The sequence below is a fragment of the Amia ocellicauda genome, chromosome 8 (genome assembly GCF_036373705.1).
Source record: "Amia ocellicauda isolate fAmiCal2 chromosome 8, fAmiCal2.hap1, whole genome shotgun sequence".
In the NCBI taxonomy this organism is placed as follows: domain Eukaryota; kingdom Metazoa; phylum Chordata; class Actinopteri; order Amiiformes; family Amiidae; genus Amia; species Amia ocellicauda.
Window position 1 is genome coordinate 23959066 of NC_089857.1, and position 27234 is coordinate 23986299.

General features: G+C 33.0%; 1 protein-coding gene across 10 annotated transcripts in view; it reads left to right on the forward strand.

The window, feature by feature from the left end:
* Positions 1-27234, forward strand: part of mapk10 (mitogen-activated protein kinase 10) — a 128131-nt gene that overhangs the window by 81480 nt on the left and 19417 nt on the right. For all 10 annotated transcript variants that reach the window (XM_066710759.1, XM_066710758.1, XM_066710757.1 and 7 more), the window contains 5 exons: positions 1340-1469; positions 5348-5406; positions 10416-10554; positions 11374-11539; positions 12432-12503. In XM_066710759.1, the coding sequence (XP_066566856.1) occupies positions 1340-1469; positions 5348-5406; positions 10416-10554; positions 11374-11539; positions 12432-12503 (566 nt within the window). The remainder of the gene's footprint in view (positions 1-1339; positions 1470-5347; positions 5407-10415; positions 10555-11373; positions 11540-12431; positions 12504-27234) is intronic.

Below are 27234 nucleotides of genomic sequence, written 5' to 3' on the forward strand. Positions count from 1 at the left end.
CATGGCTGCATTTTGGCGCTTGTTTGGGCGTGTGCCCTTAACCAGGGTCTGTGTTTCAGAGAGTTGGGCTATGTCTGTTTTTTCTTCATGCTTGATGTCACATTTCATTGAGTGTTGGGCTTTATTGCATCTGCAACCTAACGTTATGCGAAATTGTCACTTTTTGTAAATCGTAAAACCAGGGAAATTCAAAATTGATGCCATGCAGGGACAGATTTTTTAAATTTATATGCTGAATAATTAATTATATTGACGTTTCTAAATACATCATGCATTTGTTATTTTCTTCTTTCTCACGCAACAGGATAAGCCAGGTCTACCTCAGGCTGATGTTGTTTTCCCATTCTCATTTAATTACTGAATTGTTAGACAGTGGGTTGTGCTGATCAGTGCATATTTTTGAAATGTTTTTGGATTCACTGAGTTGTCATATGGTGATAAAGGTAGATTTTAAGCGGCAATAATTTCAGTATGCATACAAATATTAATGTTATGCTAGACTGATGTCAGATACTGCAAAGAACAGACATCTTATCTCACTGAAAAAAATCGATATTTCAAGTAGATTCAGATACATATTCAGATTTGGGATGGAAGAATAGTTGATCGATTTGATCTAGAACAGTTATGTAAAATACATTCAGAAAGGCATTTAGGATTGACCAAACCAGAGATTATTTGATCACAAATCAATACAACAAAAGGTAACATCTTAAATATAACATTATATATGTATATATATATGTAACATTATACTGAACAAAAATATATCTAAAATCTAAAAAGTGTTGGTCCTATAGTTCAAGTTTTGTTGCATGTTGCTTTTATATTTTTTGTAAAATGTATATATAATTATTGTTTGCCCTGCTATATCACAGGCATTTCCCTTTTTATTTATTTTATGGGAACCTTTATTGTCTCTAATCTTACAATAATGTTTTTCTTAAGTTTGAAATAGCAGTTTAGACACAATGCCAATCTAAAAATCAGCCATATAATTTTATGCTCCACAAACTCCATGGTATCACAGTTTGCAGAACTACTGTCTTTCACAAATCAATAGTGCACATATCTGGATTTGCACAGCAACAGAATTTAGTATTTATTGCATCAATATGTACATTTGATAATTGATTAGGTCTTTGCAGGACTAAAGCAAGTTTTTTGCCTGTCAAATGTCAATTGCATTTGCCATTATACAATGATATGGTCACCTTTGAGGTTTACACTTTGAAATGTTTTCAGATACTTGGAGATAAAATCTGATATTTTTCCCCTTGGAAAACAGAATAATTAAATGGATATTAATATGGGCTGCTTCAACTTCTGTCCTTTGCAGTGCTGGATATGATGCTGTCCTTGACAGAAATGTGGCCATCAAGAAGCTCAGCAGACCATTTCAAAACCAAACCCACGCCAAAAGGGCATACAGGGAGCTGGTGCTGATGAAGTGTGTCAACCATAAAAATGTAAGTATTAGTGTTTACACTAGTCTGATAGCATTTTTAATATATATTTTATAATTTCAAAATGTTAATGTTTTAAATGTAATATATGTTGTGTATGACATCAAACACTGCAACTGAAAAATCTGGAGACTTTTAGTAAAATTGTACAAAATATTGAATATGTAACTTCGATGATTCATTGAATATACCTCACATTCAATTAATCTGAATTGGGGAAAAAATCAATAGAGAATTTCGTAAAACACATGGGGACATTTTAAGAGCTTTGTGTCACTTTCACAAAATAGATGGAATCATGGATCTGTATAAGTACTGGAATTTATTGTCTTTCACATTTTTATTGTCTGGGAAGAGGCTTACTAGGCTAGATTTCACATTCATCTTTTTTTTTTTTTAAATCCAGCTTTTAATTAATCTAATTTGTGTTAGCAAATGTATTTTGCTAATTTAATTTATTTATTCAACAAATTAAAGCATTTCTAAATGTGTGTTAATTACACAGGTGTCTAAATATGAATGAATTACACATTTGTAGGTGATTATATTCATATGAACACTACTGAATGTATATATTGGTATGTAAAAACATTCACTTGCAGTTATAATTAGATTTTGCTTTTTGAATGCTTTTTGAAATAAAACATGAATGTAGTAGTAATTAAACTTTTGGTAAAGCATCACTACAGTCTATTTCTATTATAAATGGATATACAATAGTCATGGAAATGTACACATGTAACAGGAGTCTGTTTGCCTTATTTAGTCTCTGCCCACTTTTATAATTCATATTGTATATTGTAGCTTGTCGGGGGTTGACCTTCTGACTAGTGCTACGTGTGGTGGTGGGTCAAGACGTACGTGATTAGTCTTGTTGGGGGCTAATTCCTCTTGCATATCGGTGTAGGAATACACCATATGCAACTGGAGTTGAAGGGCACATAGCATTGTAATTACAATAAATTAAGTACCTATCATGTGTTTATCTGTTTGTGTTATTGGGTTTTGTTATTTGTCGGGTATGGTTAACATGTAGGGATAGGTTACTACTGACAAAGGGATTGGACCTGCACAGTAGTCACCCATAGTGGGGGTATATATAGAGCAGCAAATGGAGGTGCTAGTCAGCACAGATTTTTTCATGCCTTACTGCTCTAGTATCTGGACTACAGATTGCCTACCTAGTGTTTTAAATGTCTATAAATGCTAAATGTTTAACAATACAGATATTAATAGGTAGTTGTGAATGTCTGTAATTTTAACACAATATAGATGTATTAGAATATTATCATAGCATTATTATACAATTATAATTGATGTTTTAGAGTGCCCCAAGAGTTCCATATTTTCTAATTCTTTGGTTCTTTGGTAAATCTCTGGAAATGTATTCAAATTAAGTGTGCAAAAAATCCTGTTAGGCTGCTAGCCCTTTTTCAAGATGGTTAATCATTTTACAGAATGCTATTGCTTTAATGGTGCTGTCTCACTTTCCCCCAGCAACGTTTAATGCAGCAGTGTCCTTGAAAGGGGTCATTCCAAACCAAATGCTGGAGCCCTGATACTTCCTTTGTTCACAAGGGAACCGTCTGTTTCTCTGTTTGTCATTGTTTAACCAGCTGCCTGCTGAGTGACGTTTTCAGTTTAATTTTGTTGATTCTGATCATTGACACATACTACAGGATATTGGTTGAATTAGATATGAGCAACTCTAAGTTACCAGAGAATTACAAAATCCAATACAATTCTAGGGGGAGGGCATTTTTACAATGGTATGTTAATTTACCATAAATTAATATGAGTGAACTAAGCCCCAAGTGTACTAAAATGTTGCAGCTTTCACAATAGATGCAAACTAGTTATAAACAAGCTGGATCTCTAGGGTGAAATGCAATAAAAGTAGTGCAATTGTAAGTGCTTTGCAGCAGCATTTTAACTTTGTGGTCCAGCCTTAGATGAATATGTAAGTATAGGCAGTCCTGCTTCAATCTGAAAAATTAGGTGGAGATTTAATGCGATTTACAAAAGCTTTAAAAGGCAGCAGATAAAACCCTATCCATATTTTAGCAACCAATATGCTTGGTAAACCTGGGGGATATAATATTGTTTGTTTACACAATAATAATAATAATAATAATAATAATAATAATAATAATAATAATAATAATAATAATCTTAATATAAAATTAAAAAGCTGAAAGTTGGCTTCATACTTTCTTAAATTGGTATGCATATATTAAACATGTATACACACTAATTAATTAATTTATTTATTTGTGCATGTATATTCAGTACCATCAAGCTCTTAAGATGCAAAAATTATAAATTAGGGGAAAGTACCCTTGGTTGCTAGGAAACAGTGTATTGTTCAGCTTCAGCATATTTCTCGGTTTTTAAGTGCAAGCATAGAAAAATGCAACAAATAAAAATAAAAATAGACTTTGATCATTCTCCCTGTGGACTCTTCATATGTTATCAAGTTGTTTTTAGAATTGAAAGCTAATTATACATATATAAGTTATAGAAGTATTTTTAAACTTATATATAAATAATAATTATTAAGGCTAGTATACATTTATAAACTAATAACTAGTAACTAATACAATTTATAACTCATAACTAATACAACTTCCAAACCCATCACAGTTTTGTAGTTACTTAATCGGGAATGTACCTACAGAACATTTACAGTTTTATGAGAACATTGTATTTGCATTCAGATTTGTGGGGGAATTATGTTAGTCCACATATATACTGTGGTACCGTGGGGGAAAGATCACAGTGCTGGGCTGTTGAAATAGGTGGAATCTTAAGGAAGCAGACAGACCAGCCAGGATCTTGTGCAAAAAGAAGTGATTTTATTATTCACTGTGCTTCAGTGCAGTAAACAAAAGAAAACCTATCTTAGATGACAGTTAGGATTCAGAGACAGACCAGAGTCTCTGAATAGAGTGAATAGCTAGGACATTAAGTGTGTGTACATTTGAAAGATGTTAGGTTGATTTAATGTTAAGTATCATCTTAAATACTATTGCTTGATACATATTTCTTTAGGTAAGTTAAGATTGCAGAGTTTATATCTCTCTAATTTTCCAAGAAGCTAAGCATAAGCCTCAGAGTATTAAACCCTGCCCCCTACTAACACTGGTTAGGCAACTTAATAATACATTAAGAAAATTACTAGTTTATAAAAAATAGCTATGGCTCAGAGGGTAATAAGGACACAGTACTTTGGCCTTTTAGGTCTTGAGGTGATTGGCATTTCTGTTTCCGTATCTGCATAGCTCAAGCTGTGTCCCACACTATGTACCATTTTGACCAGTACGTTGTGTTCCAAGGTTTGTAAAATATTATACTATACTCTTCATCCAATGTTGTAATACAGGCTGACACATGTTCTCTATTTGTTGCCATGGATTCTGAATTAGATTTCTTCATTCAAGGATGTTCTGAAGATTTCAAGGAAATGCATTAAAATGGCAAAATAATATTTTACTTCTAGTTCTTCCTGGGTCTTTTGATAATTTTGTTTGCTATATAAGATTATAAGAAAATAAATGAAAAGCTCATAAGTGAGAACAAGCCCTTCAAACAATTATGGCTTGATGGCATCCTGTGGCCTCCATGGTGGCTTGAAGGATCTAAATTCAAATGAACTATTACAAGCATATTTCTCTGTATTAAATAAATAAATAAATAAATAAATGCTTTAAAAACTTGTTTATCCTAACTTTATGAGGACAATATTTCTGTTTTAAAGAATGGTGTTTCAATTTGCATCAATCATTTGTTCATTAGTAATATTTTTCCCCACTTGCATTGCACTGTTTACCTCAAGTTTACAGTACAGTCTGAGTAAGAATGTACATGTTTTTGTCTTCCAGATAATCAGCTTATTAAATGTTTTTACGCCACAGAAATCATTAGAAGAATTCCAGGATGTGTAAGTAAAATATGTACTTTTATACCAAAAGGTTGCATTATTTAACAGTTTTAATATATGCAATGTTTTTTCAGATAATGCTCTGAAATTTTTTAAAAAGTGAGGGAGTTGATATGTAAAATAAACAAGTTACAGACGTTACACAACTTTGCTTTTTAAAGTGTCAATTGTATATTATACAAAGTATAAAACGGTTGGTCTCTTATTAGATTGGAAAGCTGGTCTGATGATACAGTGGTTTCGTATAGGTTCAACATTCCTACACAGTGCTTTACTGTACTGGAGAATACCATGGTATACCATGATATATATTTCCAAAGAATTTGTTATTATGGTAGATCATGGGTTATTGGTAGGCCCAGATGGAATCTGCGGACGTTTAGTTTACATTCTGCAGAACGTTTTCGGTAAATTCTGCAGAAAACCTGCATTCATGAATTTTATATTGTTTTATGCAACAACATCACAAAATAAATACTTGAATTATTATTTTTACTTTATTACACCTCAGTAACATAACCAATATGTACATCCATTAGATTTAAGCCTTAAATTACAATACAAGCCAACTACATGTGTTTAAACAATTAAAATATTTTACCAGCTGTAAGGTAACACTGAAATATTTACATTTTGCTTTAAGAATAAGAAACAGAGCTATTTGATCTAAATAGATGTATACAAAAATTCAGCCAGTATCCCCTTTACAGCAGGGATGCTAAATCCAATCCATTAGGGTAGTTTTGTTCCTATCATGGTCTTATTTTTATCATTATAGGCTATTTAAGGTTTGTACAAATATTTTGTATTTTTATGACCTGACGGGAAGCTTTTTTGGCCTTCAACATTTTGCTAATATGATCGGGCATTAGGCTACCATTTACATTTTTAAAGACCTGGATAAAAGTGATTTAGAATTATAATAGTTGCATTGACAAAGTCCATACACACAATCTGCGCAGATCTGCGTAAATCTTCGCTACGAGAACGCAACCAATGGCTTCCTCATAGATAAGTTCTGCATGGAAATACTTACAAAGTAAATAGAAACACTATTAAGTGTATAATATGTGCAGAGCAATTAAACTACCACAAATCTACAGCTGGTGTGTTAACCCACCAAAAAGCTGCACACAGCCAGCTATTGCTATTTACTTTTTATTGGCTGGGACTCGAGAACACAGGTATGTTTCTGAACATAGACCGGCAGTCTGTATGTTGAGTTGGGATTGGAAATGTGGGAAAGTAAATCTTTTAGTTAAGTAGAATGTATAAATTAGCTATATATATATATATATATATATATATATATATATATATACATTTTGTATTTCACTATTATGACTGGAAAACATTGCCACAAGGATGCTAATGTTAGGGCATTTTCGTTGCAGCTCACATTGCTATTAGGCAATTGAATGAAAATTGTATTAATACAATTTGAAAAATAAAAACATATTGGTCAGTCAGTTCCAGCCGTAATTGCAAAATATTCCTTCAGAAACAAATAATCACTACCTTTATAGTTAAGTTGAAATTGAAATTGTGACAATAAAAAGTTGTGATAATATCGAGAAACAATAATAATATGAGTATGAGTGTTTTTTACATAGACTAATATTTATTTAACAAAGTTGTTGTCTTTATACATATTAATCAATTACAAAGCATTAATTTGTGGGGAAACGATTTGTGATAGAGAGATGCGTTTTTAGCTGCTTAATTGAGATTCTGCTGAAAAGAATCATGTGTGGTTTGTTTACATTGCGTCTTTGTTGGCAATTGCACAACTGCAGAACATAGGCATAGTATTGACCAATGGAAAGGACATTACTATGTATATGTCATCAGCCTAGAGATCTTAAATTTTTTAACCCAATCAAAGACCATGACTCTACGAATATCTAGCCAATCCAAACACCCTCTGAAAGCCCTGGAACTCAGGTGTCATATTTCACGCTGTCCCCCAGAGCGCACTGGTCAAAATACAGATGAGAGACTATTTTACAGTGCATGTGTTGCATGATATGCTATTACTAGGGGGATGTTGTTATGTTACAGTAAGTGATACTTTAATTTCGCTCATCATGTTTTAAGTTTTATTTTTATACATTTTCTGCGTGCTTGAATGGATTCCACGCTTTTTTGTTAAAAATCCGTGCCCGCAGATTCTGTCTGGCCCTGGTTAGTGGTAAAGTGTAGTAAAGCACAGTGAATGCATGTTAAGAGATAGAAAACCACTGTAATACTATGGTACAACCATAGTAAAATCCATCCATTCATCCATTACCAAGGTCACAGTGAGCTAGAGCTTAACCCAAAGGGTACAGGGTGCAAGGCAGGGTAGACCCAGGATGGGACACCAGCCCACTGCAGTGAAGCACACACACACGCCATATTCACATGACTAGAGGGCAGTTTAGAGTAGCCCCAATCACCCTAAGCAACCTATTTTTGGGATGTGAGAGGATACCAAAGCACCAAGTGAAAACCCATGGGATCACAGGGAGAACAGGCAAACTCCACACATACAGACACCCATGGGTGGAACTGAACCTGGGTCCCAGGAGCTATGAGGCACGAACCACTGTGACACCATAGTACAGTCATGACATCAAAAATCTATAGTAAATTTACTAACTTACATAAGGATATATTCAGCATTCAGCCACTCTAAACTCTAGTTCCAAACTTTGTTAAAAAGGACCTGAAAATTATACAGCAAAATATCACAATAAGTATTTGAATTGTGTTTTACTTCGGTTCTGCTAGAATTCTTATTATTATCATACTTTGCCTTGACGAAAACTGGTTGCATAGTTTTCATAGATATTTAGGTTCAAGCTTGAATGCATGCAAGCCTCCAGATTCAGGGAGGTCTTTGATTTTGCATGCTTATGTGATGTATAACGATAAGTAATATCAACTTCATTATAAGCATAACTTTTAAACTGGAAAGGAAAACAATAATATTAAAATAAAAATAACAAATTAAATCTTAGTTTGTTTCTCTATAAATACATGTTTAAATTGTGTAAATCACTAAACACCTGGATTTTTGCCTTACTCATTTAAAATGTAATGAATCAAGACCTACCTGAAATTATATGACAGTGTCAGTTTACATTTCTATGATCTATTAATCTAATTTACTGTATCCATTTCCTGAAATTTAGACCCTAAATTAGCATATGCTGTGATGTTACTGCACATTACTGTTCTTTGTATAGAAATATGCAATTCTTTTCAAGTTCATCTGAGAAGTGCTTTCAAATTGTTTGACTTTTGCTCCGATTTATGTAATGATGCTCAACACATCCATTTTAGGTTGATAGTAGGGGTATACTGTAAGAAATCGATTTTTCATTTAAATGATGACTCACAAATAATGTGTTACATGTTTGGTAAGAAGTACATTACTCGTATGTTAATTACAATTATTATATTAATGCAAAAAGAACAAAACTGCAGCAAGGGGATAACATATAGTTTGGTGGTAGTTGTGAATCTTTATGCCTTGTTCTAAAGATTATTTATTTGATTATTCATTCACTTGTATTGTAAACACAGCTCTAAATCTTTGTGCATTGTTCCCCGTGTTGTTTGTCCTGAAAATGTTTCCTGCTGGGTTTGTTTTGGTGTTTATTTAAATAAAACAGTTTTAATTTTGATCAATTTTGTATGTGCCTCCTGCCTCCTTGGTGCCATCTCTCTCTCTCTCTCTCTCTCTCTCTCTCTCTCTCTCTCTCTCTCTCTCTCTCTATGTATATATTCTCAACATTTCTAATATCTGTACACATTTGTAAACTGTGACACTGCAGAGTTGATATGTATGCTGCAAAAAATTGTGCATACAGTTTGTGAGCCTGATAGTTAAATGATTGCACCTTGTATATTCTTGATGTGGAAAGAATGATATGTGTATTTTATCTGCAATTGAATCTTGATGTGGTTAGAGAAAGAATTTTAAACATAGAGGAGTCTTGCCAAGCACATGATTACAGAGCCTACCTATAACACACTTATTTTAGAAAAGTGTAACTGCCAATATCTTATATTACATACAGGCTTTCTTATTTGCAACACTTACTTTAAATCGTATAAATAACAAACAAAGAGAATGTAACAAATATATTAAATAATTACTTCCAAACTCCAGACAATATATAAGAAGCAAAACCATAATTTTGTTCACATGAGATAACCTATTCTATGAAACACAATAGGATGAAATGTGGTTATTGCAAAATTTTATTTGCAAATAGTGGAAGTGCTATTTCTCATAAATTGCGTATTTTTAAACAATAATAATAAACAATCGGCTAATACTGAAGCAATGTCATAACATGAATTGTGTAAAGTACTATTGCTACAGGATAAGACTAAGTAGTATATCTATATTGTATGATAGTAGAAACAATATCAGATATTCATAGCATTAGTACATATGACAAACAAAAATGCTTACGTTAGACATTGGTGTTCAATTAATTTAATTATTTGATTTCTACTCTTGTGCCTTTCTTACACAGTAAATTAGGTTTTTACAACACAGGCTTAATTTATTTCTTAGAGGCACAAATTTAATCAAGTGAAAATCAATATGTTGGAAATAAAGAAAAGGAATCTGACTGTTGGTAGTTGGTATCAAGCATTGATAGGCTTCAAATCGTAGAATATTTTTTCAATATTATTATACAGTGCAGATGTGTTTCCATACAAAGATAATACTGCTGTGCAGAAATAATTATTTATTTTGTTAACCAGTAAAAGTATTTTCTTAGAACACATATTTGGTACATTTACATGGCAGAAGTATTCAGAATTTTAAGTGTTTGGAATATATGAATTTGGAATACAAATACAAATAATAATAATCATAATCATCATCATCATCTCTCATCTAATTTAAATTTAAATGTAGCTTATTTTTATTTTTACAGATGATCAACACTAAACAAATGATTAAAATGATAGATAGTCATGGATGTTTGTGGCCTTTCTTTTAGTTATCTGGTTATGGAGCTGATGGACGCCAACCTTTGTCAAGTGATTCAGATGGAGCTGGACCATGAGAGAATGTCCTACCTACTGTATCAGATGCTGTGTGGAATCAAACACCTGCACTCCGCTGGAATCATTCACAGGGTGAGGGAGCTACAGGCTGCAGTTGCTCTACCTGATGTCACAATGTTGTGCTCATTTTAGTTTCTGAAGTCTGGAAGTATTTAACATTATTATTTAATATTACATATACATGTATAGCTCAGTTTGCACGAGGGATAGGTTCAAGAGCAATTCATGCTAAATGAAATTCATGCCAAACGGAGTCATAAATACATTGGATTAATGGTTTCATAAACTCTTCAATAAACTCACCATATTGATTGGAATTACATTTTTAGTCTGCCAAAGTTTCTGGCTCCTGAATAATGCTTTTTCACTTCATTTTAGATTCTCCCTCAGAGCTATGACTTCTGGCACATTTTGTGCAGATTATAATACTTTTTGTTCCTTTTTAACATTTTCTCTCTATAAAACTAGAACTAAAATAATGAAGCTAAACAAATCTACCAATATCAATTTCTTTCAAGGGGAGGTGGAGTCTGACTGCAGGGAGCATGTGCTTTGTTTGAGTTTTGACTCCGTAGATTTGAATAGATTTGTTTTTAAATTACTGTACATGACTGATTATTTTTTAAATACCTATGCCATCTATGTACACAAGGCAAGTGTTGCATTTCAATTTTGCTAACATTTGATATTTTAATGATTTTTTAAATTTAATTTTCAAATTAATTAATTCATTTAATAAATGTGTGCTATGATGAATCAGTACATTGTGGAGTCGTGCCTAGTGGGGTATACCTGTACATACAGTTGTAGTCGAAGGATATTTGTTACAAACTATGAATACAAAAAGTGTTCTAATGCTAGCTTCGTGCAATTATTTTTCTTGCCCCAAAGGATCTAAAACCTAGCAATATTGTGGTGAAGTCTGATTGTACACTCAAAATCCTTGACTTTGGATTGGCGAGGACTGCGGGCACCAGCTTCATGATGACCCCATATGTGGTGACTCGGTATTACAGAGCTCCAGAGGTCATTCTGGGAATGGGATACAAGGAGAATGGTATGGCTTCATTCTAACTGCTTACAGCAGAATCAGTCAACACTATTTTTTCTGTGTGGAGACTTGGATTGAACTGTATTCCAGTCATATTCTTTTGCGTGATGTAGTCAGCATTTTAGTATTAGTTATTTTTTTTTATTCACATCTGCTTTCAGCATCAAAAAGCCTACAATAATAAGGTAATTTAAAAAACTAGGACATCGGAATTAAGAAACGTGCTTATGCTGTAGCATAAACATTTATTTAATATCTTATAATATTAAATACTGTTGTTATCAAAAACGTACATACCACAACGCATATGCAAACATTCTAGAGATTTATTGAGTTTAATTATACTGTATGCACATGTTTTTGTGCAGATATGGAATTTATTTATCATATAAATATATTTATTTATTATAAATGTAATAATTTTAATTTGTGGTCAGATACAAAAATTAAACTCAATAAAAAAGTATGCAGATCTGCCCTGGATATATTTGCCACTACATATAATATAAATTAAGGTATAAGATAAACTGGGAATTGGAGCAGTAATACACAATTAATACCTTTGGAAAAACATTGATAGTACTATACACTTAATATTGTCTGACCTTTGGGAATGCTCTGAAGTAATTTAGTTCACATTAATATACTTAATGGAGACTTTTGGATCACAGCAATTATGGATTTTCTGTTTTGTAGTTCCCTCATGAGGTATTCTTGGATGCTCTTAATCCAAGGAATAGTGATTTTTTTTTAGCTTTATTCCTTTTCTACTAATGCTGTTTTGTCTTAGAATAACTGCTCCATTCAAATCACTTGTCGCTGTCCCCTTGTCAGCAATGTCTTGTTTATGCTAACTTCTCATTTTTCCTTGCAACTATTCTTTTTTCTGTACCAACAGTTGATATATGGTCAGTTGGGTGCATTATGGGAGAAATGGTCCGTCACAAAATCCTTTTTCCAGGAAGGGACTGTATCCTTGTCCAGATGGTAGAAGTTGTTATGATTCGGATCTCCAATCGGATGTTCCATCAATAACAGTTTTCTTTTCGGTTTATATTATTACAGCTGGCAGAGAATTTTTTTTTCTTCAATTAATGATTTTTACAATATTTGTTTATTTTTAATTTCAAAATCAAAAGTGCTAAATTAAATCCAGAAGACCATGTGTAAAAAATCATTGTAGAATGATGTATTGTGGTAGGAAGCCTTCCTGGTTCATGATGACTACACAACAATCATTAATATAATATAACAGACCAAGTAAATTGCATTGAATAAGTAAATAATTAACAAACCCTAGACTCAGAGTAACCTCAGTGGGGGTTTTAATGTTACTTATGTTGATATGCAGATTATAGCATTGTGTATTGATTGAACAATAAAGAGACCAAGCAGGAAACAAGCTTGATAATGTCCTCAACCCACAGGAAACCTGAAAAGGGGACATAATTAACTATGTACTGTACAAACCTTTTATTTAATTGTTCCATTACAATCAGTTCATACTTTAGAGACAATATTTTTGGCATTTACAGTGCTATATTACATATGAAGAGATGATTTTATTCTGTGATATTTCAGAGATTTTCTCCATTAAAAAAGACAGGATGTATAACAAGCTTGTTATATATAGCACTAACTTACACCTTACAAAAAACCTTTAATTACAATTGTAAACTTTGCAAAACCACACAAGCATAAATACTTTCTAGTAATGTAAGCTACTCTGAGACTCTGAGGATTATCACTGTCAGCAATCCAAGCTCACACAGTTTATAACTTTGGGGGAATTCTATAAAACTGTAAATTTTAACAGTCATAAGCACTGGCTGTCTGTCAATACATACAGATAATCATCTGATGGTCACCTGTGTTTTGATTGGGTGTGATCAAGTGCAGATTGTTAACTATGGAAGCTGTTTTGTAGGAAGGAAAAAAAAAATCTGATTTCATGTCACATAAAGAATACCATGGGGTTCCTTAATGCCTGTTTATTATTATTATTATTATTATTATTATTATTATTATTATTATTATTATTATTAAGAAGGACAACACCATTTCTTTCCTTATTTGTTAATCTACTGGGAGATTATGCACCCAATGTTTGTTCATGGTCAGTTGTAAACTGACCTGTATACACCTGTTAGGTACCTTAGTACATTTAGTTAATTTCAATGCTTTATCACCAAAATTGCAAAACCATTGAATAGATAGTTTTCCATAAATATTCACTAAATTTCATACCATTCATCTTCTCCTCAACTTTGTACTAGATTTGTGTTACTGTTTTTTTTGTTTGTTTGTTTTTGGGCTTAACAGTTACTTGATGCTGCCATTCCTTCTTTCTTGATTACTCTTACATTTTTTGAAATGTGTTTTTCTTGATTTTTTTGTTGTTATTCTGTCTCTCACTGTTAAAATACACCTACCATTAAAATTATAGACTGATCATTTCTTTGTCAGTGGGCTGATGTACAAAATCAGCAGGGGATCAAATACTTTTTTCCCTCACTGTATATTTAGTCAGCATTGCTGCATCCACGTGTAGTTCGGTTACAGTTCCTTACAGCTCAATGCACAGTATGCTATAGCCCACCATGCATTTATGGTCTATGGGACTCCATGGGTGCAGAACACATGCTTCACATGTATTTTGCCTTCAAAAGCACAAGAAAACAGGAGAAGACTATGGTTATATAGGCCTAGTTTGCTTCATTGTTGTATAGTATTTGCAGTGCCCATGCTCATAACATAACAAGCATTTTGGGATTGTGGAGAACCGGTAGATTGGTATTAGATTGGTATTATGCTATCCACATTTCTGGTTAACTGCACTACCTACAATCTAATTTATATCCGGACTGTAGACTGCCCCCGAGTTAGTCTCAAGTTTGGTTCTCAAGTACAGTATTAAATTCTCTGTAGTGTAGATGCAACTGTTTTTAGCACTTTTATATCAGATAAAGGACAACTTATAATGGTTAATTATAAATCTGTCAGTCAATACACATGCATTACACTGGTCAACTGAATTAGGCTAGCTGTTGAAAAAATGTGGCTTCTAGTGAGTACTCTAATTTTCTCAGTGTCACAATAATATAGCTAGGAGTTTCCCTAACTTGAGATCCCTGTTTTAGCCCATTTACACCAAAGTCATACCACCTGAATGGTTATTTTGGCATTTGGGATAAATCTCCCAGAATCAGTAGAAAACTTGTGCAGCTGTCTTATTCAAATGCCAGAGAAGAATATGGCAATGCTCACTGTTAGACAAATGTTGATACTTCTAAGTATTAGAGAATAGTAGCTTAGAGATTTTTGCTACAATTTTCTGTTTATTTGGAGAATGCATTTATGACTAGAGCTTTAGATGCAGCTCTTTTTAAGAGGGCGTGTTTGTTAAGAAAAAAATGAAGGAATGGAAAAGTAGCTCCCAATTTGTTTTTTTGTTGTTAAGAGTTTGTATGTTAATAGGTATGTTTAACTGAGTGTAGCAGTTTGTTTTGCTTTGTAGATGTAGTGCTTATAACATTATAACATGAACACATTAACACTTATTTATTCATAAAATTTGATTTCTGCCTGAATATTTCTTCTATTTTGATCAAATATTAAAAATGCCACCTGTGGCCAGATTAGTGACTCAGAGTGGGTCAAAGTTTTTATTTCATCTGGCCCCTGATTTCACAGGATTTGTTCATAAAATATCATTCCCCTACATTTGGAAAACAAATTCACTTGAATATCAGAATCCTGAAGTATAAGCCATTGTGTACTGACAATTGAGAGGGAGTTAAAGGTGAACCTGTGTATAGGTGCTATAACATATCCAGATATAAACATTGGGCCAGATTAAATCAAAACTTTGACCCACCCACTAATATCAAACTAAAAACCTGTACATCATAGTGGTTACATTTATGATTAGAAGAAAGTGTCATCTTACTAAAAATGAAGCCGCAACTGAGTGCAATTCTGAAGTTTTCTATTAGCGAGTGGGTCAAAGTTTTGATTTAATCCAGCCCATTGTCTTTGCATTTTTCACTAGTGGATATGTCAATATCAATTATATATCAACTACTAAGCAGCTTGATATTAATTCATTCATTAACTTATTAATATGATTGTAGTTTGGATTGCATTTTCACAGTCCTAATTTCGCACATCAGCAAATCAATATAAACATAACATTTAATACAAAGGAAAGAAATATATATATTATGACATTTTAAATCTGCACTTCATGTCATTTTGTAAATGTCAGAGAAGAACATATGCAACATAATTGGTTTGGAGATTTACTGTAGCAAAGGGAGCCATGTGGTCCTGCTATCAAGTTAATGAATATAGGAAAGCGAAACAAAAAAACAAAACATAAATTGAAAACAACTTTAGACAGAAAGCCTGGTTTACATGTTAGAACTGGAATCAAATGTAATAACAATATTCTAGAGCTTTAAAAATGTATATTAATTTAAGTGTTATAATGAACATGATCTCATGTTGAAATGTTGAAGGATAGTATAAAATGTTTAGCACAGCAAAAGAGGAGTTACTCTTTTACTTAAGGAGTTTTGGGGGTCTCTTTCAAGAAACTTCAGGATTACCTTTGAGCATTAGACACTATAGTTCACACTAGCTACATTAGAAGACATTAGCCATATAATAATTTGTTGCAGTTCAGCTTTGTGGAAACTCGTATAGTTGACAAAAACTTCTTCTAGTATTTAAAAAATGTTACATGTGTGTGTTGTGAGCATTGCCAATGGATTGTGCTCCCCTCCTGTATTTTCAACAGCAAATGCTTTGATGGCTGCTTATAGACAATTATTTTGGAAATGTGGACATGTGTTTAGTATAAAGGCAATGATTTCCATCACCTGTAATTCTGAACTACACTAAGAAACATTGTGTAAATAGTACAAGTATCAAGAAATACAAAAGTAAACTGTTACATTTCCAGGATAATTGTGTGTAAAAAGTAAAACATATCCACCCATATTGACATCCCAAGCATAGGTGTAATTAGGGCTCAAACAAACACTATTATATTTTTGCAATGTACTGTTGCTAAGGATAACACTTGGCTTGGATGCTTTCTGCAATCTGTTTTTGTAAAGGACACATTTTGAAAATGGGATAATAACCAGACAGGCAGGCCTCTTCTGACTGAAAAAAAAGTTTTGCTCCATTTAGTAGGTAGTCTCCTATTTCTGATACTTCCACCAGACCCATTCCAGTCTGAATGCCAATTACTATTATTGTTTGAATTCTTAACTGTTTATTTGTTTCCAGTTAGAAAAACAGGAATGGGGTCCTGGGAAATGCTGTTAGCAGTCTCTTCAATTAGATCAAACAGATTGGGGATAAGATTCTGATTAAAAAAAAACCATCATGTAGTTCTCCATTGCTCTTTTCACCTCTTTTCCACCTAACTGCCATTATCATTTGTCTGCTCTGTATCTTTGACTCTCAGATATTCTCCAGCATCCTTATATCTGTATCTTTTGCTTCCCTCTCCCTCTTTCTGAAAACTATCTTGATTTTCACACCTTGAAGTTCATTAAGTGTATACACTAGTTCTTAGTATAAAATGATATGTGTTGAGAAGAATCTATAAAAGGTTTATAACACATGCATTTTTACATTTCATGATTGGTATGAATGTCAGGGTGAGTTAAGCATCTTGCATTCAAAAGTATATACATATGTATTTATTTCACATATTATTTTAACATTTTAAATGTTTTGATTTCTTTAAAAAAAAAAATTTGGATACAGCAGCAGACTTACAGGCCTCAATGTGTTTGCCATTAGTATGAGATATGCAGTGCCTTGCACAAAATGTCACCCCCTACCAAACAAATCATGTTTTTAAATCATGGTAGATCAATTTTATGTTCTTTTTTATTAAAAATTCTAAGGATCAAGGAGGTTGAATGTCACCAAACCTGCAAAGAAAATATATGAATTGTAATTGCATAAGTATTCAGTCCCCTACGTCAGTACTTGGTAGAAACAATTGGAAGCAATTGGGTAGTATTACTGTTTTGGATAGGTTTCTATCAGCTTTGTACAGTAGGATGGTGTCATTTGTTTCCATTTTTCCTGGCAAAATGTCTGCAATTCTGACCAATTCATTGGTGACCATTGATGGACTGCAATCTTCAAGTCTCACCATACATTTTCTATTGGATTCAAGTTTGGACTTTGTCAAGGCAATTCAAGGACGTTCACTTTCTCAATTTTAAACCATCCCAGTGTGGCTTTGACCTTGTACTTTGGATTATTATGCTACTGAAATGTGATCTTTTCGACACAGTATTGATTCTTGGCTTACTCAAGCAAGTTTTCCACTAGCATTTGCCTGTACATTACACCATCCATTTCCCCTCAATCCTGATAAGCTTCCCCTGTCCCTGCTGATGTAAAGCATCCCCATAACATGATGGTACCACCTCTATGCTTTACAGTTATGATGGTGTTGAAAAGGTGAGGTACTGTGTTGGGCTTGAGCCAGATGTAATGCTTTAAATTTAGATCAAAAGGATGCATGTTTGTCTGACCACAGAACTTTCCATCACATGTCTTCAGTGTCATTTACATGCTTTTTGCACACCTCATGTGAGATTTAACTTTTTTAGTAATGGGTGCATTTTTGCCACTTGCTCATACAAGCCAGCTTTATATAGGGACCGGGATATTGTTGTTTGATCATTGACTCTCATCTCAGACATAGATAGAACTTTACAAATGTTTCAAAGTCACTGCTGGCTGTGCAGTGGCATTCCTAACCAATTTCCTGCTCAGTTTGGAGGGGCAACCTGATCTGGGTAGTGATTGGGTGGTTTTAAGCACATTCCACTTAATGGTGGTCTTCACCATATTGACTTTGACATTTTCTTGTAACCCGATCTCTGCTTCTCTATCACTTTTTCCCTGACTTGTTTCGAAAACACTCCTGTGTCTTTATGGTTGGGTTGACATAGCACTATGTGAGTTGTGGCTTGGAATTCAATATTTAACTTACAGAAACAGATTTAATCTAAAGTCAAGGTAAATAACTTTGATTACACTAATACGGAGACCATATCACATACTTTTGTAACCTTTCAAACAAATATTTTCCACTCGAACTGATTTAAGTTTGCTATAGCAAAGGGGTTAAATACTTATGCAATTGAGAATATTCAAATTTTCTTTGAAAATCAAACTTATTTACAATATTTTTCTTTAGCTTAATACTCTTAAATAATAAAACATGACTGGTTGACTTTTGAGGGTCTAAATGCAACAGTTGGCTATAATAGAGTTGGAAGGTAAAAATTCACAGAAATAAGCACAGCAATAATTTACTTTAAGAGAATGTGTCATTTTAAATGTCATAACAATAGCACAAATTAAGTAGAAGATAACTTCATACTTACATGTAAGTTAATAGTGCAAAATAAACAATACATTACTAGACTAAACAACATAATTTATTTGCAAAATCGGTTTATGAATCATATCTTTAATACAAGCTGTCTTGAGACAGGTACAGATGCAAGCATTCCATTATTATTTTTTATTTTTTTTTAAGTATCAGTCAATTTAAATCAGTAAATGCTTTATATATATATATATATATATATATATATATATATATATATATATATATATTGTTTCAGGCTGTGTTTTCAATGGATATGGCTGTACAAGGAAGTTTTACCAGTATGTTGTAATGCAGTCATTTTGTGGCCTTTCTACACAAAAGAAAAACATTCAAATAACTGTTAATAAATATGTTATGTAGACACACTATGTACACTCACATTTAACATCCTTCCCTTGCTATGCTTTTTTAGCCAGTGTGGATTCTGAAAACTGTTGGTGCTGGAGGCTTCCAGAGAAAGACTGAAAAGATCACTTGCTTTTGTCTGAAAATTGAAATCATGAATATAGTTTGTAGACTTGTTGAGCAACTGGCTAACAAAGAAAAAAAAAACTTGGGGCAGGATTAAATCAAAAATGTTCGCAAACTATTGAATTATTGAAAACCTGATATGTCCGAACTTTGATTACAAGATGCACGGCTTCTAGGATACAGATACACTGTAAGAAAGGAGACTTACACTGATTTCTAGGCTGTATCTGGATGTGAGTGATGGTGAATGCTCAACTCGTGAACTGCTGGCTGATATATTTGAACAACAATATGTATGCTAACCCATAGGCAGACTGGCCATCAGGCAGTTTTGGCAAATGCCAGAAGGGCCGGTCCATTTTTTACTTCGGTTGGCCAGTCGATTCACATGTGGGCCAGTCGCCCCGTGTAGACACCTGGACCGCACATCGCCAACACCCCCCCGGACCGCACTTCGTCAGCACTTCGTACATCACCAACTCCGAAGTTGTCTAAAACTAGAGGACCTGTGAGAGCATTTTCAGGTTGTTTTCTCGCAGATATTTTCTTGATTAAATTCAGCGAAAATGTAACCACTCGCACTGTATTGTTGGGCGGGATTAACTACAACTTTAAACAGCCGCTAATAGCAAACTACACAACTGTACATCATGGGATTTACTTTAAAAATTAGAAGAGAGTAGCATCTAACTACACATGAAAGCGCGACTGAGTACAGTGTGTAGTGCTGTAGTAGCGGCTGTGAAAGCTGTGTTTTATTCTCTCGCATTGGGCCAGAATGGAGCTGCGCGTAGGTCGTTTTGCAGCGCAAATCGGGTCAGATTTAATACCGCGATAGTTTAGCAGCGCGATTTCCATTCGCAGACATGCGCTAATGCTTCTGCGAGCGACTCGCAGCGCCAACATTTTTGATTTAATCCTGCTCCTTGGTCAGGAATGTAAGCAAATTAGAATGGCTTATCTAGGCAATAGCTTGATCAATAATATGTGGAATGCTCATTTTACAGAATACCACATTATACAGTGTAATTAATAATTGCATGTAAATAATCCCACAAAAAAAGAAGAATGAACTAACAAATACCTACCTCAATGCTTGCTAACCCTATAGAGAGGTATACTGTAGTTTGGACTGTCACACCCACCCTTAAAACACAGCTTGTTTTTTGTAAATGAACATTGTAAATAAATGTTATTTACTGAAAACACCTTGTTTATTAACATTATAAGAAAGAAGACTATTTGTTCATGAGTACATGTACTACATATATTTACAGAAGAAAATGCTATTAAATACATGAAAAAGCCTATTTATACACTGATGTACACTCTCTTTTGGCAGGCAGTGTAAATATGAATAATAAATTAAACAACTGTTTCCATTGAGGAGGACATATGTAATCATAAAGATCTTTGAAGTAATGGCAATTAAGCAATACATTCCAGAGGTTCAAATTCCCATTATGTGCTGAATATAATCACATTATTATCACAGCACATTACTCTTGATTTACATGAACTGGTTGAATTCTTCTAGTATTACAGAGATAAATTAGCAAGTACACAGATTTCAGATTAAAATGTTGTGCCAGACAAGTGAATCATAATTTTGCTGAATGGTGAACTACATTTCACAGACAATGCGAAGCTATAGTGTGGATTACTTAACAAGGTTAATATGATATTGAATCATCAGAATGTAACTGTTCTGACTAAACAAGGGGGTATCTTACACACCAGTAGAAATACTGTCAGAAGTCTTCATAGTAATACACAAACCAGGGTCTTTCAATACACTTACAAAACACAATATAACATATATATCCTCACAGACAAAATTATATTGTACATATATAACAGAAAAAACTTAGGATTAAAAGACAATAAAGTCAAATTACTTATTTCCATTGTGGTCCTAAATTTTCAGAGCTGTAGACAAAAGTAAGTCTTGAAAATTGTGTTTGAAACATTTTCACGCCCACAGCAACCTACACATTTCTGTGGCAGAAGTATTGTTCTAGCATGTCCAGCACGCAAAGTGACAAACAATATATTTCATTAAAAAATAAATCCTTTTTTTTTAAATAGATGCAAAATACAGCCAGCTTGTATGTTACCAGATAAATCAGTTTACCCTTCTTACAGAAATAGGATTGTATGTCTGTAGATAATTCTGGTTGATTGTAATCATTGTCTGCACTTGAAATTAATATTAATAATAAACTAAATATTATAAGTGAGCAACCAGGACAATCAGAAATTATTGAAATTGAGGAAAGACATTGCAGATGTGTATGTTCTAATGGCAAGTTTGACTTCAAGTACTATTTATATCCCTTTTTTATTAGGCAACAAGCTCAGAATGTCATTTGCAAGGATTTCACACCAATATTGTTATAATTCTTGTTCATCTAACTTGTACGCCCTTTTTACATTTGCTGTTATTTTGGTTTCAGTTGATATGTGGTCAGTGGGGTGCATCTTTGGTGAAGTGATTAGAGGGACTGTGTTATTCCCTGGCACTGATCGTATCCTTCCTATGAAGCCTTGATTACATAGTTATCTGTAGAATGACATCCTCTTAACTACATGTGATTTTTTATTTTTGTTAAGTGATCCTGACCCAGTTTAATAAAGTGATTTAAAGCATTTATTTTACTCACAAAAAAGAGTTGTGGGAGGGAAGGAAAGCCCAGTGGTCATGGTTAATAACTCCCTGCAATGATAGATATAGAGAAAGATTATGGGAAAGACAGCTTTGTAGCACTTTGAAGACCTGCAGATTGTTGGAGGGGAAGTGAAAAATAGTGCATGAAAGGAATGATTTTGCTTTTCTACATGCTCTGAGAGATACACAGTTATGGTGATTAGAAGATGGAGTAAAACAGGGAGGACAGGAGAAAAAAATTTTCAGCAACTTCCCCAGAGTTAAAACTATTATGCTACACAGGTAAATGTGGAACCAGATGACATCCAGAGGTTTAATGAGTCAAACTAATTTGTCATATTTCACAACCATTCCACTGTTCCTCCAGTCACACTGGGTCTTTGAGCAGAAACAAATACATTTGAACAGTTTTGTATTGACCAGGGATACTGCATCCTTACCTTACAGAATGAGACGCGATTTTCAATGATTTTCAGCATCTTTCTTTCTTCCATTATTTCCATTTCCATTTTGCCTATATTCAGTATTTAATAATAAATAAATACAAGACAATATATTGTATTCATATCTAGATTTTTGTAAGAAAAGTGTTTCCTAGCAGTATTATGGCATGTTTTACGTAAAAAGTTGAATTCCCTTTGTGAAAGTGAACTCACGGCAGGTTCTGCACTGATCCTGCTTATAGGACAGTGTCCTAAATATTGGCCAGCCTCTGCTTAGTAAAGAATAATGTTTCTGAGAAGCACCTGAATGAATGTGCCAAGTTTGAATGTGCTCCTCTTTAAAATTGTAATAGGAATTAAATAGTAATACGTTAGATATACACAACCCGACAGTAAAAACTACAAGTATGAGTTTCAAGCAAATACATTGTATATATAGAGAAGTGAATTCCAGTTGTGTTTGTATTGTTTACTTTTACTTGTTTAACTTTTAACATTAAGGGTGTCTGCCAATAAATAATAATAATAATAATGATAATAATAATAATAATAATAATAATAATAATAATACAAGGTTAGTGTATTCTGTGGTTTCTTTACCAGCTGAGTATGAGAGTATATGTTGTTATTGTTTCAGTTCTCCTTGCTAAGCCCTTCCATGAATTCTTCCTCCATATCACACAAGGACATACATGATTGCTTGGATGCAAGAACAAATGAGTTATTAAAAAAAGCCAGTACATGACCTTCATACAGGCTATAAAAGAATCATTCAAAACCATGTTTTGGCTGCTTCCCATACCACATTCATTCACTTCTTCCCAGAATATACAGCAAATAAGCAGGAATTGTAATGATGACTTGTATTTGTAACATAATTTGTAACAAAAACTTTATTCTGCTGTTAACATTGAACCCTTTTTGATATTTATGTAACATAGTTTACACAAAACAATTAATTCCATTTCAATAACAATTTAAACATAATTACAGTTACATTTAATCCTTCATATTGATCATTGGAATTGATCCAATAATGATGTAATTGTTATAGCAAAACTGAAAATTTCACATTACGTTTTGCAAAACAAATCTAGCCTAAATAGAAAAAAGAACTAAAGCATACCTCTTCCCATGAATTAACAACAAAAGAAAAAAAGCTAAAACCTTGGACGACTTGTAGTAAACGTTTAGATCTGAATGGGATTTTGATTTAATTTAATATGTTAGTAATAAATGTGTTACATTAGTCGATATATATTTTTGTTCAGCACAGAATAAAATGCAGTCATCTTTTACTAAAAAGTACAGAATGGTTAAAACAGTGATGTTTAATATATATATATATATATATATATATATATATATATATATATATATATATATATATATATATAAAATTAAAATTAGCTGTATGAGTGCCACCAATTAATTACAAACAATTCTCCAGGTCAACTTATACATATGGAATCTAATAATATACTGGTATTTATTTTCTAGGGAAGACACATGTAGAGATCAGATTTTTAAATTACCATTGCACATATGGTATGATTTTTTACATGGCACTATACCTGGTCAATACTATATTAAATAAGCAGAAGAGCTTAATGGTGTAGGCCAGAGCTTGGATACAACCAAAACTTTGACCCATCAAAGTTGCAAATTACAAACCCAGAACTACATGGTGGCATCAAGACCTGACATCAAGTATTGGATTTGCTACTGCAATAGTATCAAGCTTTGGATTCTATACAGTCTTTATCATGTGTTGTAGTATGTATACAGTGTATTAAAGGGATGTATTAGTTGACATTGTACACCTTTTACACTGGTACATAGGGTTACTTCTGTTACATTTACATTGGAGAGGTTTCCAATTTTGATGGAGAGGTTTTGCATTAAATTGTTCAAATGTCTTTGGTAACAGTTGTTCAGCTTTTTATGGGCCTCTATAAAAATGCTCACTGTAGTTATTCAAATTAAATTAATCTTAATCTGATCAAAATCTGTTTAAAAGCAGGTAAATCACCCTATACATAAATTAAACAGAAAAAAGTAATGTAGCCTATTCAATTATTTCTTCATACATTTGTGTCAAATGTTTTCCCCAACAGTTTTTAATAAATGCATTATAAGAATATACAGTAATGCAGCAGAACACATTAATACACACTATGATTTTTAATTTGAAATTGCCAGTGTTAAAGGGGTTGGAGTACCTCAGGATTTCTCAGTTCTTGTCTCCCGTGCCCCTTCTGTCCTCTGTTATTTATTCCAGCTGGGCTTTCAATTAAGTAGATAGTAAGCTATGAAGTCATGCAAACAATGCCTTTATTTTCAGCCCTATATCAATCATATTTGAATGGCAAATTATATTTTGAGTATAGCTGTATGCTTGAATTAGTTATTTTTTGCACATAATACATTTTACATCTTGTAAACTGTTATGATCTTAGATTAACTAATTAACTATTTGTATCAATATTTTTTATTAAAAAAGATTAAATTGCTTAGACTTATTGAGCCATTATTGAGCATTTTCTTAATTAGCTCTTTGTTCACCTTTTATCTATAGCCTACTTTACGTGAGTTCTTGTCAAGACATTGAGCAAACAGAATTGTGTATAGTACTCAACTTGTTTAATAAGCAATTGCGCTCTTAAACCCATCTAAACAACTCTTAGTTTACCAATTAATGATGTACAGACACAGGTAGTAATTGCACTCCAATAATAAATATTAATTCTATTTGTGGGGACTTCTAAAACCAAGCACTTGTTAAAGGATTAATGATACTTTCTAATGTCAAATTATCCTATTAAGCTGGGAAAGAGGCTGTATCAAGCACATTGTTTAATTAAAGGTTTTTATTAGAGAAAGTGCTCTCTAGCACATGCACAACACGAAGAAGTACATTTTCTCTTTTAAATACTATCATAACAGATACGTACTGAGATCCTTTCTAAGACATTATTTAAAAGAGTACAAAGTTAACAGCAAATGGTGTGTTAATATTTTATGTTGGTATTACTGCATAATTAGTATTAGCTACATGAGAAAAGAAAGAAAGCTTCCCAGTATAGGAGGAATCTTATAACACTTCACCACCACTTCCTGTAATGCCTTTATTTTCATTTTATTGAGCATACTATTTTAGGTTTAATATACATCAGTGAAAATAGTTAGTTTTATTCAATTTGAACCTGATAAAGAAAAAAAAGGATATAATCCACACAAGAGACAACAGGTAGTTATAGATGTTCTTACTAACTCTTAATTTTAAGGGGTTGACATAACCTATTAGAGAATTTTTCTGAACATTTTTGCACTTTGTATGGTACGTCTTCACTGACTTTATTATGTTGTATATAATTTAAAATATTGTTCATGTGCATTTATTTAATTTGTCTCTTTGCTGGAGATGGACGAGACTATACTAGACTATCTATTGGAAGGGGAAGCAATAAACAACCAAAACATGTTGACCAGGATGTTGTATTTTAAGTTACTGGAATTCAACAAATATTTAAAATAACTCCCACACAGAGGAACACACCACCAACAGCAGAACCAAGACAGATACCAGCCTGTTACAGAGGTAGATAGATTAATAGATAGATAGACAATGACCCATCCAAAAGTAGTTTTGAGTCAAGATAAAATTAAACTTAAACAACATCAAGAATTGATCTTATTTTTTTCCTTAGCCTTACTGATTCAGGTCTCTCTCTCTCTCTCTCTCTCTCTCTCTCTTTCACACAAACACACATGATTATGCACACACATGCAGACACACTGTCCCTTCCCTCTTTCTCTGTATGCACGTTAGAGAAGTGTGCAAGTGTATGATCCAATTATCAAGCTTTTTTGTGACTCAAGAAGTAAACCATGTACTTGTACAATATTTTGAAATGTGCATATTGTACTTTTCAGTATCAAACAAGATTCAGGGCAGTTACAGATGTGACTATTACAGTACTAACTAAAGAAAATTAATCAGGAAAAGCAAATTAATTTGTATTTCTTTTTACTATTAGTATTGTAATTATTGTTGCTGTTATTGTTAATTTGTTAATTTGTTTGATGTTGCTTTCATCTGCATGCCATAAATATTAGCAAACATTCATAGTGATCACTGCAGAATACTTCAAACTTATATTAATTCAGTGCATGTAGCTGCCCTGTAACCTTGTCTTATGCCTTCTGGTTAAATTATAATGTTTGGTGTGCAGAATATATTTGTTATAGATACAGCGAGACGCAGAGTTTTTACATGCTCCACTAAATACTGAAAAACAAATATTAAACAATTCTGACAGACTAAATCAATAACTAGTGATTAGACTACATTATGGCTGAGACTAAGTAAAACACAGAGACGACAATTTAACCAAAACATTGAACCGAAAGGTTTTCGTCAGCTAGACTAAAAATGCTGACTAAATTAACACTGTTCACAACTGAAAACTTTTCTTTCATTAAAATTTGCATAGTACATCCTTAACCATCTGAAATTGCTGATAATGATTAAATCATAATAAGACATTTAAAATGCACTCAATAAGTGGAACAATTGAAAAACAAATCTAGACTGACATAAGTAGTGATATGTGCTAGCTGTCTATCATAATCAAACTAGAATGTGGTATACCATGGTAAAAGTATAGTAAGGCACAGA